Genomic DNA, 15855 nt, shown 5'->3' on the forward strand with positions numbered 1-15855 from the left:
AGGTGATGCTTTCATCCCACTGTCAAGAAACAGCAACCCCGAAGGCAGTTTTCATCTGAGGCATCAATCCCAATAACATCAAAACACTAATTTATCAGTCTTCCCAACAGCTCCCTGTGCTCAAACACGTCCCTCAGACAAAGAGGCACACGCAGCAGCCTGGCTCGATCTTCCGGATAATTCCTTCATGAAAACCTTCTTGGATAAAATAATTTTTCAGTCTCATCAGATGAGAAAGCTATTATGCAAAAGTATTATTACTAAGGTGTTTCCAATTCCTTTTTTTTTTTTTTTTTTTTTTTTTTTGAGACAGAGTTTTGCTCTGTCACCAGGCTGGAGTGCTGTGGCGCAATCTCAGCTCACTGCAATCTCTGCTTTCCGGGTTCAAGTGATTCTCCTGCCTCAGCCGTCCAAGTACCTGGGATTAAGGTACACGCCACCACACTAAGCTAATTTTTGTATTTTTAGTAGAGATGGGGTTTCACCATGTTGGCCAGGAAGGTCTCGATCTCCTGACCTCATGATCCACCCACCTCGGCCTCCCAAAGTGCTGGGATTACAGGCATGAGCCACTGCGCCCAACCTCCTTTATTCTTTTTAAAAACACTTTATTATGAAATATAACACTGATTGACAAAACTGCCAAAAATAAAGGTATCGCTTAATGAATTATTATGAAGCAAACACCCTAGAAAACACCACACAGGTCCAGAAGCAGAATTTTACCAGCCCCCTAGAAGCCCTCGATTTGCCCATCCCAATGCTGATGTCCTCACTCACCCACAGGGCCCACCACCCAGACTTTGTGCTAGTCACTTCCTTGCTTCTCTTTGCCATTTTACCACCTAAGCACACCGTAATGAAACTACAGTTTAGCTGTGCCTATTTTTAAATGTGTCATTTAACTCTCTAACTACAGATAGCCTTCTCATCTCTTTTTTGTGGTGTGTGTCTGTAAAATTCACATAATTTAAAGTTTGCCATTTTAACCATTTGTAAATTATATGAGGTCAGCAGCATTAAGCACATTCACACTGTTGTACAATCACCACCATCATCCATCTCCAGAACTTCATCCCTTTTCCCCCTGATAATTTACTTGTTGAGGGAACCAATTCATGGACTGTGGGGTTTCCTGGAGTCTGGACGGCCAACTGTGTCCCCACAGTGTAGTTTAACAAGCTTTTCTGCCCTCTGAAGTCCTGTAAATTAGTAGTTAGAGCCAGAGCGCTGATCAGCCTCAGGTGTGATTCTGGACCACTGCTGATTCACAGACGGTGCTGTGTTCTCGCAGCAGGAGGAACATAATGTGTGGCTGTCTCTTCTTTTGTTATGTGGATGCTTACTGTCTCGACCCATTAATCTATTAGGGATGGCAAAATGATGATATTCGAATTCTATCATCCTTTTCTCAATTGTTAGCTCAAATACTTCTATAAAGAGAGACTCCCTTCATCAACTGTTATTAGATCGTCCAATCGCACGGTCTGTATGAAAAGGCAGAATAAATACTCATTGGTTACCATTTTCAAAATGACAAATTGCTTCCCCATCATTTTCCAAGGGTGAACAATTCTCTCAAGCAGCATTGAGAACTCATGGACTGGAACACAGTTCGCATCCTTATTGATGCTCAAATTGCCAGGGGTCACCTCTCAGGCGGAGCCCTTCGGCACAACCTCAATGCTCTCTAATCACCCCTTTGCTGCAAGTTTGACAAGATGATCCGAGATCACCTTCCTGCTCTGTTTCCTGCTCCACATCTAGAACTGGCTATTTCTCCGAGAAGCGCTGGTTTCTCTGAGTGAGAAAGTGTGTTTCAAGACCAGGAGGTGGGCATTAGGAACACTCACTGCTGCTGGGCGGGTTCGTTTCTAGACTCGGACAGTATACGAGGCTGGGAGATCGACAGATTTTCAAATAGTTCATGATTCCTTACTGATTTTTTTATTCAAATTCTAGACTACAAGGTTTTTACTTAACCTCATATCTGACATCAGTTACTTCCTGTCTTCCATATGAGAATCCTAGTTCAAAACTAGATTCAGATGATAGAATGAGATTATCACAGAATTGATCATTTACTCCACACTGATACATAGTTTCAGAAAAATAGTACTAACACTATTTCTACCAAAACAATTATGGAGAACAGTTTAAAAATTACTTTTGGGGCCAGTCATAGTGGCTCACGCCTGTAATCCCAGCACTTTGGGCGGCCAAGGCGGGCAGATCACCTGAGGTCAGAAGTTTGAGACCAGCCTGGCGAACATGGGGAAACCCCGTCTCTCCTAAAACTACAAAAGTTACCCAGGTGTGGTGGCGTATGCATGTAGTCCCAGCTACTCCGGAGGCTGAGGCAGGAGAATCACTTGAACCCAGGAGGAGGAGATCGCAGTAAGCTGAGATCGTGCCACTACGCTCTAGCCTGGGCGATAAAGCCAGACTTTGTCTCAAAAAAAAAAAAAAAAATTACTTTTGCATATGATTTCCTGTGCTCCCCCTATCTTTCAAATTATTGTGATGGATACTGTAAGAGCAGATTACCATGACATACTATCTTCTCCCTTTGAATGCTCTTTTGGTCTTAGCTATACAAGCAACTATATGTTTAATGCTCACCACAAGTCCTTATAACAATGTCTCTCTAGTTATTTTGGCTGTCCTTCCCTAGTAGAATCCTCAAGAAATCATAAGAATTTAATCCTTCCAGTCTTGCATGTTGACAACAATTTGTCAAAGCCCTGTATACCTAAAAGTTAGTGTGGCTGTGCCTACAAATCTCTGGCTCAAATTTTCATTACATGAGTATCTAGACATAGTCTAGATACATGCTATTCTATTGACTTCTGGAATACTGCTGCTGTCAGAAAGTCCAGTGATAATCTGATTTTCTTTATTTCATAAATCACTTGCTATTTGAGTCTGAAAGCCCAGAAGACTTTAAGTCCAGTAATAGAACTAGAATATTTCCCGGTCATTCTAGGTCAAGATTTTCATGTATACAGTGTACACATTCATGCAATAGTTTCAAGGGTTGTTTTTGTTTCTTTTTTTTTTTTACAGAAAGTTTTCTGTGAATTATGGTTTTTAACATGTTGTGGTTCCATTGTTTCAGTTTCCTTCTCTGGTGTCTCATAGCAGATGGATGGATGGATGGATGGATGCATGCATGCACGTACGTTAGATCTTCTTTGCCTAGCTTCTAAGTGTGTCACTTTCTCTTTAATCATCTTTCTTTCAATTGTTTTTTTCTCCTCTCTTTTCATCTTCTGCTTCCCTTAATGTATCTGGCAGGTATATGTAATTCACTAGAAACTACACTGCTGGAAAAAAAAAAAAAAAAATTCTTCTAATTCTTTCCTGAGTTATATCCATCTCATTTCTGAGTTTTTCTCATTCAGGTTTATGTTATTCTTTTGTACTTTTTCTTCATGTCTTTTAGCTCCTTATGGGTTTTTGTAATTTTTATCAGCTTTTGAGCATGTTCTTGTATGTTATCTCACTGTTTATGTTTTCACTAGGATCACTTTACATAGAGTTTGGCCATAATCCTTTTCTGTTGACCATCTTTACATGAAATTAGTTTTCATGAATGTTTAGGAGATTCAGGACAGCTCTTCTAATTCTAGTAAATCTATACACTGTTTTCTGTGTTTTTAGTTGGTACTCAAGAATATAAGAAATTACTTTCTAGACCACTTTACTCTGTTCTCCTCCCCCAGTTTCAGCCAGACCTTCTCTTTCCTTGGTTCTGCTATCTCACCTCTGCTCCTAGCAGCTTCTCCACAGGTGAGGAGCTGTGGAGAAGCTTTGTTCTAGAGGAATTACTTGCACTTCTCCACGGCTTTGTTCTAGAGGAATTACTTGCACTCATCTGCTATTGGAACATAAAAACTCCTCCACATATCAACTGCTGTTCTCAACTTGGCCCACTGAGCTGTCCAATGAGTATCTCCTGGCTGTTTGGGGATTCCTGGGTGTGTGTTTCCCGCTTCCTCTTGTGCAGACGGTGAAACCGTGTCGTTATTAGTGGTTTGTCCACTTATATTTGGGGGTCTGTGGGGATACTCTGGTATCTGGTTTTGCTGTATATTTTTGCCTATGGGTATCTGGTTTTTCTCTTCTAGTTGTTCAGTCTATGTGACTGAATAGTTCATATATTCAAAACCTATGACAGTTTGCCACCATCTTCCAGGACTTCTAATTTTAAACATAAAATTCCAAGAAATCAGAGATTTCAAGTATTTTAAGGATCATAGGAAAAGAATATCCTATTTTGTGGGTGAAAAGTTGACTTCTCTTACCCTAGGCTAGTTATATGAAGAAGATAGCTATCTACCAAGTTATCTGAAGATAAGGGAAATAATTTGCTTTCTGATGTTTCATTTAGAAACAATTTCTAAAATTCACTTAGAAACCAAAATAATATATCAAAACGGTGCGCCATAAAATCTTTTTATTGTTATTTTTTATTTTGAAAGAATCGAGCCTACAGAAAAGTTACAAGAAGAGAAATGAAGATCTGTATCTCTTTATCTAAAGCCACTTTTTTAATATAATTTCAACTTTTATTTTAGATTTAGGGGGTACATGTGCGTGTTTGTTACAAGAGTATACTGTGTGATGCTGAGGTTGGGGAAATGAATGATTCTGTCCTCCGGACAGTGAGTGTGGTACCCAAGAACTGGTTTTTCACCCCTTGTCCCCCTCACTCCCTGCCTTCTCGAGTAGTCCCCCGTGTCTGTTGTTGCCACCTTTATGTCCATGAGGACTCAGTGCATACCTCCCGCTTATATGTGAGAACATGCCGTATTTGCTTCTCTATTCCTGCATTCATTTGTTTAGGATAATGGCTTCCAGATGCATCCATGTTGCTGCAAAGGCCATGATTTCATTCTGTTTTATAGCTGCAGAGTATTCCAGGGTGTATATGCACATTTTCTTTATCCAATTCACTACTGATGGCCACTCAGGTCGATTCCACATATTTGGTATTGTAAATAGTTAAAGCCACTAATTTTTAATAATTTGACATTTTTACTTTATTTCTCTCTAGATTCACATTCACACTGTATTTTTTTTTCCTTCACCCTATTAAAGTAAGTGCAGGCAAATTATTTTTCACTCTTTTTTGAAACAGAGTCTCGCTCTGTTGCCCAGACTGGAGTGCAGTGGTGTGATCTTGACTCACTGCAAGCTCCGCCTCCCAGGTTCATGCCATTCTCCTGCCTCAGCCTCCCAAATAGCTGGGACTACAGGCAGCCACCACCACGCCCAGCTAATTTTTGTTTTTGCATTTTTAGTAGAGATGGGGTATCACCATGCTAGCCAGGATGGTCTCCTGACCTCGTGATCCACCCGCCTCAGCCTCCCAAAGTGCTGGGATTACAGGCGTGAGCCACTGTGCCCAGCCTGATCTTTCACTCTTAAATGCTTCTGCATTTATTTCCTAAGAACAAGAATTTTCTGCTAAAATTTCAATTTCATTCTCATACTCAATATATTTGTCATTGATACAATAGTATTATCTTATAGTATTCAATTTCCTCAATTGTCCCAAAAAAAAGTATTTTTTAAATCCAGGATACAATTAAGGATCATGCACAGCATTTGATTGTTATATCTCTTCAATCTCCTTTAAGCTAGAACATTCTTCCCACCTGCTTTCATAAAATAGGAATTATAACATTTACTTTACAGAGTTTTTACAAAGATTAAATAGAAATAATGCCAGAAAAAAAGTGGCTAGCCCAGTCTTTATACACAACATGTGACAATGCTCAATAAACATTAATTATCTTCCAGCTGTCTATGGCCCACACTGAATCCAGGATCCCAGCTTGTGCAACAGCTATCCAGGTTGCTGTGAATTTTTTAAGCGGCATTTAACTTCAGTAACCGTAATTAATGCGAGTCCATGCCTGAGAATCAAATTGGGTCCACATGTGGTCCCCCGTTAGATGTCTCTGAGACTGTTAGACTGTGAGCTACAGGGGGTCGTCTCCCAGTTCCCAGAGGCCACGAATAAGCCTCTGTCACTGAGTTTAAAGCCGCTTCGCTTAAGGGTGCAGCAATGGTCTCGTGCTTCCTCAGACTGAACTGCACATAACAAGGCATTCTCCATGGACCAAGCTCTGGGAGGTTCTTCGTGCCTACCTTTTCCTCCATAAAACTTGACCTGGTTTCCTCTGTAAGACTTACCTAGAGATTCGCTGTCTCTTTCTGCCACATGCTGTGTGAACAACCAGCCAGAGCTCCTATTCACTGTTGTTAATAAAGGGGCATCTCATGAGTAACCACTATGTGCCATGACCAGTAATCAGGCAAATCACATTTACAAACCACTTCATGACCATAATTCGAGGTCAGGCCAGTCTCACATTTACAAACCACTCGGTGACCATAATTCGAGGTCTGATTTGGTTTTATTTTAAAAGATAGAAGAAGGTATTCCCAGACTACAAGTCCCAAATTGCAATTTTGCTCAGTTTTTCTCTCTGACCTCAGAAGGGCAGAGAGAATGCCCCCGTCCGCTCTATAACAAAAGGCAGAAGCACAATAATAACAGGACAAAATAGGTCTGCATTGAACATGTAAATTCAAACAACCAAAACACAAAAAGCCAAGCTTTCCCCTTGGAAGCCTTCCCCACTGTTCCTCAGGAATAAGACGACCCCAGCAGGCCATGCGAGAAACCACGGTCACCATTCCCTCACTGCTACCTGGAGTCCACATGCCAAGACATACCCCTCGTGTAATATCCAGTCCCAAGTATTCCAGGGGCAGGTGCTGGGCACCATCTATTCTGCCAAACCCCCTTCTTGGGCAAAAGAAGTCAGAACCTATGTAACCCTCTGTCTACTGATTAAAAAAAAAAAATGCAGTTCAGTGGTATAAAGGTGTTTACAAACAAACAAAATCCATTTCATCAGACAGTTTTAAGTCTTGGTATAATTTTAAATCCTCTTGACTTTTTCATATTCTAATGTGTCCAACCCTAAATCTCTTTTTCTACTTTTGTGAATAATATAAAAAGAATATGTTACCAAGTACCAGCGCTATACAAGAAGCTCGTGCTGACTATTTGAACTGCAGAGGGTGCAGAGCGCAAACTCTACGGAGGGCATCTGCCAGGGACTGAGCTGCGCTCCCCCTGCCCCAGCAGGATCTACTGAAGGCCTAACCCACAATGGGGCAGCTTTAGGAGGTGGGGCCTTTGGGAGGTAATGAGGTTTAGATGAAGCAATGGGGGTGGAGCCTCCTCTATGAGATGAGTACCCTTGTAAGAAGGGGTGGACACCAGAGCTCCCTCTCTCCTCCACGTGGCGACGCAGCACGAAGGTGGCCATCTGCAAGCCGGGAAGAGGGCCCTGCCTCACCAGAAAATCACCACGGCTGACACTCTGATCTCACACTCCCAGTCTCCGGAGCTATGAGGAAATAAATCTTGATGGTTTAAGCTGTTCTGTCTGTGGTATTTTGTTAGGGGAGCCTGAGTTGGCGGATAGACTCCATATTGCCTCCAAATGAATGCTTCATAATTTGGCATAATCAATCTACGAAATCTTTTTTTTTTTTGGGATGGAGTCTCACTCTGTCACCCAGGCTGGAATGCAGTGGCGTGATCTCGACTCACTGCAACCTCCGCCTCCCAGGTTCAAATGATTCTCCTGCCCTCAGCCTCCTGAGTAGCTGGGATTACAGGCGTGCGCCACCATGCCCAGCTAATTTTTGTATTTTTAATAAAGACAGGGTTTCACCATGTTGTCCAGGCTGGTCTCAAACTCCTGGCCTCAGGTGATCCGCCCGCCCTGGCCTCCCAAAGTGCTGAGATTATAGGTATGAGCCACCACACTCAGCCAATCTATGGAATCTTATCTCTAATCAGTCCTAATGTTACAACAAATGTAAACTTCCATGTCTTCCACACTCCGCCTCCTTATAGATATCATCAGACTTTGAAGGAAAACTTTATCACCACAGCTAATTAGATGTCTAAAGAATCACAGCATTTTTTACTTGAAAAAATGCAGTAATTCTTACATTCCACTAATTTAGAATGACCTGCTGGTAAATGAGTACAAAATAATAAAGAGTGAGAATTAAATCAGCTAGATAAAAAGTACTTTTATTACTTTCAGACACATACAGTAACTCTCTGTTAACAAAGTGCCCAGGAGATGTCTCAGGCAGCTTGAGTTAATGAATGACAAGTGAGTTACAAACAGCAAACAGCAGGCATCAAGGGACGGGGGTTGCTACACTGTATCTAGGACCCTGACGTGCTAATTAAAATTAGGAAAGTGCTTACCATCACTGAGATCCTGCAGGAGATTCTCCTGGCAGGAGAAATCCAGCTTCACTTTGATGTTGATTGTGAACGTGGCCACCTTCCCAGGCTGCAAAGGGAACTGAGCAAGGATTTCTTCCAGCTTCCAGCTCAAGAAGTCACCATACAATTTTTCTATAATAATAACAATGACAGTGATGAGGATGTTGTAACTGAGGCAGTATGGGACTTACCAATCCCCTAGAAAATTCTGATGCATTCTCAAAAGCAAAGGAAAACGAAGAGCTTTTAAAATGTATAAGATCAAAGTGACAAGAACATTCCAGAACCAGGAAGTGCTGCAAGGCAATCACCCCTGTTTATGAACAAGGCACAGGGAGGAGCAAGAACAGTTCATCTCTAGAGGCACCCAGCTCAAGCCAAGCCATCTTGATGCCTTAGTGAGCAACTTCTTCTCATTGACCAAAAAAATGCTGTTTGGCTCTTATAAACTAAATCAGAGTTAAACTAAATTTCTCCACAATGAATATTTGCTGTATTACATCACCTTAAAGAGAAACAGATCCAAGTGTAGTAGGGAAAGTATATATTCAATATGAGACACCTCTTCAGAAAAAGAGAATACAAAATCAAAACCCAAGCAGGACGCTTTGGCTCACACCTATAATCTCAGCACTTTGAGAGGCTGAGGCAGGGTGAATCACTTGAGGTCAGGAGTTCGAGACCAGCCTGGACAACATAAAATAATAAAATTTAGCCAGTGTGGCCGCGGATATCTGTAATCCCAGCTACTCAGGAGGCTGAGGCAGAAGAATCACTTGAACCTGGGAGGCAGACGTTGCAATGAGCCAGGATCGCGCCACTGCACTCCAGCCTGGGCAACAGAGTGAGACTCCATTTCAAAAAAAAAAATCAAATCACAGAATTAAGGACAGCACCTTGGGAAAGGCCTCCGGGAAGAGGTGTTTCCCTTGCTTTCTTGCACATACACCTGGTCTTTAATTAAAAATTCTTCAATGTTAGAGTCACATGGCCTTGACTTTGGTGCCTTTTTGACACTGACTAACTCAAGTGCCATGGAGACCAATGATCCCTTGGAGTCAAGGTTTCTTCATGTGTAAAACGGGGATAACAATTAATGCACCACAGAGTCATTTTACAGATTCAACAAAGTACTATCTAAAAGCACCAAGAAGACCACAGCACTGTAAGAACCTCAGGCAACACGGGAGGAAGGAGGACAGGAAGGAGACACAGAGAGGCCATTGCTGGTGCCCTCTGAAGTAGCTGTGTCTCTCCCCAGCTCCAGTTCCTAAAACCCAGGCACAGTATGACATGCTACCTTGACATCCAGCGAAACTGGGAGGGCCCCAAACGGCCTCACCACAAGTCCTTCCTGACTCTGCTCCTGCAGACACAGGGTCCCTCAGCCAGGCAGGCTTCCTAGGCGTGGAAAGCAGACACAGCCCTGTGTATCCTGAGCAGTGGGTGTCAGTTCCCTGCCAGTCTGGGAGGGACTGAAATAAGCTGGTCACATCTCCCCAGGGAGCCAGGGACAGCCCTCCCTCTCCATACCCCAAAGCCCGCCTCCCCCAACCCCTGGGCAGCTGCTCTCTCTGTTCCTGAGTGCAGCCCCATGTGGCCCTACATGGCATGGAATCCTCCTTCCCCAGCTGTGAGTGTCTGTGACCAATGAACTGCTGTCAGGTGCACATGTCCTGTCTCACGTGCTAGGTGTCTGGCTGTCCCCACATGGTAGGGCAAGAAACCCTCCTGACCATCACAGGGGACAGGAAGCCATGAGTATGGGGCCCTCCTCCTACCAGGAAGGGCCCAGCTTCCAGGCTCTGCAAAGGCCCTCCTCTTGGTGCCCCTCCAGCCTAGGAGGCAGGAGCAACTTGCTGCTTTCCCACCATCCCTTTCTGGGAACCAGTTCTCTACGCTGAGCGTCTTCGGTCTGAATAGGGAGACAGTTTTAGAGAGATGAAGTCACTTATCCACGGTCACAAATGACGGAATCAGTCTAGAATCCGAGATCCAAATGATTCCAAAGTCACATTCACCTCCCACATGAAGATATTTCATGGTGACGTTCAAATATGAAGACCTGGTCGGAGAACCCAGACATGAGCCTCCCAGGAGCTCAGTGGCAGACGGAGAGCTTGACCAAAATCCCCATGAAAGAAAACAGATACGTGGTGTGCTACCTCCAGAACACGAGGACAAACTGAGCTGCAAAATAAGCAGACATATTCCTGGCCGGAGGTGTGCTCGACCACGGCACGGTCCTGCAGAACCGGCCAAGCTCCCTCTGGAGCACACCTGACAGATGGCGTTTATGTCTCCATGTTTCCTTCAAGAAGGATATTAACACAGAGAGACAGATCCAGGGGACAGCGTCCTTGAAAAGTGTTTAGAAACCACGTCACATTCATTTATTTACTTAGTCATTCACAGAACACCTCAAATGTGCCAGACACTCCACGTGTTACCTCACTTAATCCTCCCAACAACCAGTGAAATCATGGAAGGAGGTTAGCATATGTAACAGGTCATTCAGCTGTCAGTGGAAGACTTGGCATATAATAGATGTTCAATGAATATTAGCTGCCCTTCAGCATCACCCAGTCTACCACCTTAGATGGTGTTCAGATGCTTTGTAAACTGATACTATCACAGTATTTTAGAATGATCTGGGAAAAGACAGACGGCTGGGAAAAGGATGATGGAATTGTTGAGCAGTCAACTTTAATGACAGCCTGAGGAATGAATCCCTATGTTCATATGATTTCGAGAAGCTGTGGGCCGGGCGCAGTGACTCACGCCTGTAATCCCAGCACTTTGGGAGGCCAACGTGGGCAGATCACCTGAGGTCAGGAGTTTGAGACCAGCCTGGGCAACATGGCGAAACCCCGTCTCTACTAAAAATACAAAAATTAGCTGGGCATGGTGGCACACACCTGTAGTCCCAGCTATTCGGGAGCCCAAAGCATGAGAGTCACTTGAACCAGGAAGGTGGTGGTTACAGTGAGCCAAGGTCATGCCACTGCACTCCAGCCTGGGCAACAAAGCAAGACTCCGTCCCAAAAACAGAAGCAGCTGTGGCCATTGGATGAGATTCTTACAGGAATTTAGCGACAGAAAGGGAAATGGAGAATTGGAGGGAAGTATTATCCAAAACTCAAAGTGGGAGATGGAATGGGTCAACAAGAATCACCGAAAGTAGAAGAAAGTGCATCACATCCGATTATAGCCACTCTAATTACAGGATAAAAATCTAAACACTTCAGTCAAGCTTTGGGGGCAAAGGGTACCAAATGCTGGTCGCTTTGGTATTTCATGATGATAACAGGTTAGTGAACTCTCTGTTCGGAAACCCGCTTCAACACACAACATTTGGCCCTCGGCTGCTCAGGGGAATGTGTGGATACTCACATATGTGATTTATCCTTTAGAAGGTAAGTCACTCAGTCAGAGAAAGAACAAAGATCTGTCTCCAAATGGGAAAAAAACTTCAAAGCCATCTTACAGCTGAGAAAGCAGAAGGAAAAGGAGAGTCTGACATGAAATCATATCATCAATTGGGTTGCTGCTTTCTTCCCACTCCTTTAGAAGGGCTCTGACGACATCTTGGCTAGGTAACTGACTTCCTTCCTTCCCATCTGCTCTCTCAGGCCATGCCAGTTCTCTGCCTACTCAATGTGACCTCCTCCATGCAGGGCTCCCGGGCACGCCCACCTGGTTCTGCTCGGTTGCCACTCTACGTGTATTCTGAGAATCTACCCTCCCACGAGACACTGGAGTCCCTTTCCACTGTGCTCTTCTGTAGGTGCTGACATATCTGTGGGAAGCTGCAGAAGCTGTGGCTAAACACAACCGAAACTACCAGCCTGGGTTCAAACCCCAGATCCTCACCTTCCTAGCTTGCCCTTGGCTGTGTTACTTTCCTGGGGTCTCAGCTTCCCCTTCTTTTATAAGTAAAGCGGGTAGAAATACCATTACCTACTTCTAGGGTTGCTGTGAGGGTTAGCGGGTTTAAAACATATAGAGTACTTAGGACAGGGCACAGGGTCCACTGAGTCTCAGTTAAGTGTTTGCTCTTATAATTATTCAGGTTTGGCAAGAACACCACCAACGATTGGGGCTCGTAGGCTTCCATGCCTGCTACTTCCTGCTACTTCCATTACGGGATAGTCCCAATAAGCGTTCAGGTGTTTGAGCTCTCCCTCTGTGCCAGGCACTGTCTGAAGTTCCTATACTAAGGACAGAGGAGGCATGAGCATCAGCCATAGTGCAGAGTAGTTAGCTTACAGCATACCCTTGGCTCCCCCTAAAATCTCCATACGCCAGCATTACCCACATCACTCGAATGAGCAAGCTCGAGTTCAGAGAGATCAGGCAGCTTTCCTAAGCCTTCAAAGCTACGATGTCCCGGAGTCAAGAGGTGAACTCCGGCCCTCACACCCATTCACCGTGCCTCTGTCCTCTGGCAGCTCAGAACGCAGTTGCTGCCTCTTGTCCACGCAGCAGCGCTCGCACCGACCTGGGCCTCTTCTGTGCTGAGCTAACCTGTCCACCTTCCTTCTACTTCTCCTCCAATGGCACTCGGAGCTGCCATCCTGACGACACTACTTTAGACCCACCTTGGTTTGAAAGGAAGCCTCCCCAAACAGGAGCCAAGGAGTGGGAAAAAGGACCTCATGCAGTATGAGCGCACAGGGAGGGAGGAAAGAAGCACGCGTCCTTTCAGAAGTTGACATCTGGTGATGCCTCCAACAGACTCCTAGCATGGGGTCCCTGAATATGCAGAATGCTTTCTCAAGTCCAGACCTCTGCTCCCTCATGTGCCCACTCCAGAAATGTCTTCCCCTACCTTCTCTGCCTGGCTGGATTTTCTAGGGCTATTTAATACCCAGGTCCAGGGTATCTACTCAGATGTGCAACCATCCCACCCCTTGCTCGTAGGCTGGAGGCCCTCCCGCCGCGCCTGCAAACACCTGCACATGCCTCCAGGACAGACTCCAGCACTCTGCACCCAACTGTGTGAGTTGATCTTTCTGTTTGTAGCTATCACTGTGATGTGAGTGTGAGGACTGCATCACTGTCCTTTGGCAAAGTAAGTAGCCATTCTTCAGATAAATATTTATTGAGTGTCTCCTGTGTGTCAAGCTCTGTAGCAGGCACAAAAAAACACATCAGTGGGCAAACAGGCCAGTGACCACTCTCCCAGGGCTCATGGTCTGACGGAGGAGACAGAAATCAGGCAGGAAACTGGACACAAGACAAACTCTCCGGAGAGACTACCATTCAGACATGACCTGAGGGAACAGGAGGGCTCGAGGAGGTGCAAAAGAGGGAGAGTGGCCCTGTGTGACTAACTCTGGACTTGTTCCCTGCGTTCACACGCTCCCTGGCACACGCAATGGATTTGACATTTCACTCAAAACTCCCCACACACAGGGCTCTTGCTATCTTCTTCCTCTATAATAATCTATGGAACATAAAGATTTTAGATGTCTGCTGATAATTTCTTTTATTCTTGGAGCACTAACCCAGTCCTCTGTCTGCTCTGTAGCACTGTGATGAGCCTTGGTTTTTACATTCTATGACTGCCCATTTCATTCATTCAATGGACACTTACTGCAGAGCCTTAAAATATCCTCATGGCAGGCGCTATGCTAGGTTCTGGGGACAGAGATAAAGAAGATGCAGCCCCTGCCCTCTGGGGAGGTTGTCTCTGATTGTAGGAAGAAATGGTATGGGGGCTACAGGAGAAGCCCCCAAAAGCTGGGACCAGAGGAGAGATGAGGCTTCTCTCAATCTAAAAATTTCTGTAAAATGTACAATACCATTACGCAAAGAACAGGCTCAACAACTGCTTGCTGAAGTAATTGCCCAAGCCAGGGCAGCATATAACTGAAAGAGGACTTGCTGCGAAGTAAAAGGTGAACCTGCTAGGGTCCCAGACCTCTATAAAATACCTCGTTCTTTCAGCTATCAGTCTAGTGTATCAGGACTGTACAACTAAATTCAAACACTATAATTACAGCACTATCCTTGCCCGTCGGGATGGCTTTTCATTTCTTAAACGTGCTTCAACTGAGAGATGAACCTTGTCAAAATGGACCGTGAATGCCCACCAGGCTTCCCCATGGTCATGGCTGCAGGATGCATCAGACACCCAGATCAGCAGGAGTGGCTTGTAATGGGAGACGTGAAACTAATGAAATACCATCTACCAAACACAACCCAGAAGGAAGGGCAGAGGGAGACAAACATTTAGCATGCTAGTTACTGCTACTTAAACCACCATCACCAGCCACCTAACTTCTATGGGGCACTTCCGTAAAACAGGTGCTAAGACCTGTATATCTACAGACTCATTAAATCCACACACCGACTATCTGAATAGGTCCTGCCATCACACCCATTTTAGGGAAGCTGCTCAGGCCATGCAGAAGCGGGTATAGCCAGGACTCAATATTCTGCTCTACAACCCACCCCTTAATAAGTTCACTGGCTTAATCCTAAAAGCCTGTGAAATCGTGCTGTAGTTCCATTTTAAGAAGTGTATTTTCCTCATTTTTTTACAGAGACATGACATACCAAAGACCCCGAACAACTAACTGGGAGTTTGATTTTCAGGAGCTCCCAAGTGGCAGGCCAGACGTCTTCATCCCCTCAGCCCTCCCTGTGTTATTTATTTCCCATCCATGCTCCTGAGGCGCTGAACATGTCAGGACTCACAGAACTCATTAAAAGGCATTTCACTTTGTCTTAAGATCAGCTTGTTTTGTAAACCTCTCCAGCGTGACCCTAGAAATGTGTAAAATGCTGAACCGTACCAGAAAGCCGCTGCAATCGTATATACAAGGGGGCAGCAAGTTGAATGACTTTTAGTCATTCAGGAATTTCAATGTCTTTCTAGGAGACACACCAGTAAATCCATTCACTGTGGTTAGTCAACATGCAGCAGAAATAATACAGGATGTGCAGTTGGAATTCAGTTCAATTCAGTGCACACGTCTGCCTCCTACACTGAGCCGTGAGCTCCTCAGGACAGGGTTCATGTATTATTCATGTGCCTGCATGCTGACTGGCATGTCAATGTGATGTAAATGTTTGATTGTTGAATAATACAAAGCCAAGTGAGGTAAGTGTTATTGTAACAGAATATCAGCAAGGCAATGGACAGTAGAAGTGGCATAATTAATTCTACTTGAAGGGCTTGGGAAAGCTTTCAGGAGGCGGCAGTGGACGGAACTGCAAATGACGGATAGACTGGGATGCACAGAGGACGTCTAGGAGTAAGCAAAGTTCCGAATACATAAAAGTGTGTTTGTTCAAAGACAGCCGGAGTACAAGGGCTGTGGCGGTACATTCTGACTCCCCAGGGTGGAGCCCTGGATCACATTCACCTGGGTGTCCCCAGTGCCTGACACGATGGCCACCACGTAGGAGGTGCTCAGTATGGGCTGCTGAGGAGTCCACCAAAGGCAAGAGCAGCTGGCAGCCATAAAGACAGACGGGGGAGCATCAGAGGGAGCAACTACTCCAAAAAG

At 44.7% G+C, this 15855-nt stretch overlaps 1 protein-coding gene across 5 annotated transcripts in view; it reads right to left on the reverse strand.

Moving 5' to 3' along the window:
• The window catches only part of TRAPPC9 (trafficking protein particle complex 9), a 713063-nt gene that overhangs the window by 507891 nt on the left and 189317 nt on the right, over nucleotides 1-15855 (reverse strand). For all 5 annotated transcript variants that reach the window (XM_017962346.3, XM_017962349.3, XM_017962347.3 and 2 more), the window contains one exon: nucleotides 8315-8467. In XM_017962346.3, the coding sequence (XP_017817835.2) occupies nucleotides 8315-8467 (153 nt within the window). The remainder of the gene's footprint in view (nucleotides 1-8314; nucleotides 8468-15855) is intronic.

This window comes from Papio anubis, chromosome 8 (genome assembly GCF_008728515.1).
Source record: "Papio anubis isolate 15944 chromosome 8, Panubis1.0, whole genome shotgun sequence".
NCBI lineage: Eukaryota > Metazoa > Chordata > Mammalia > Primates > Cercopithecidae > Papio > Papio anubis.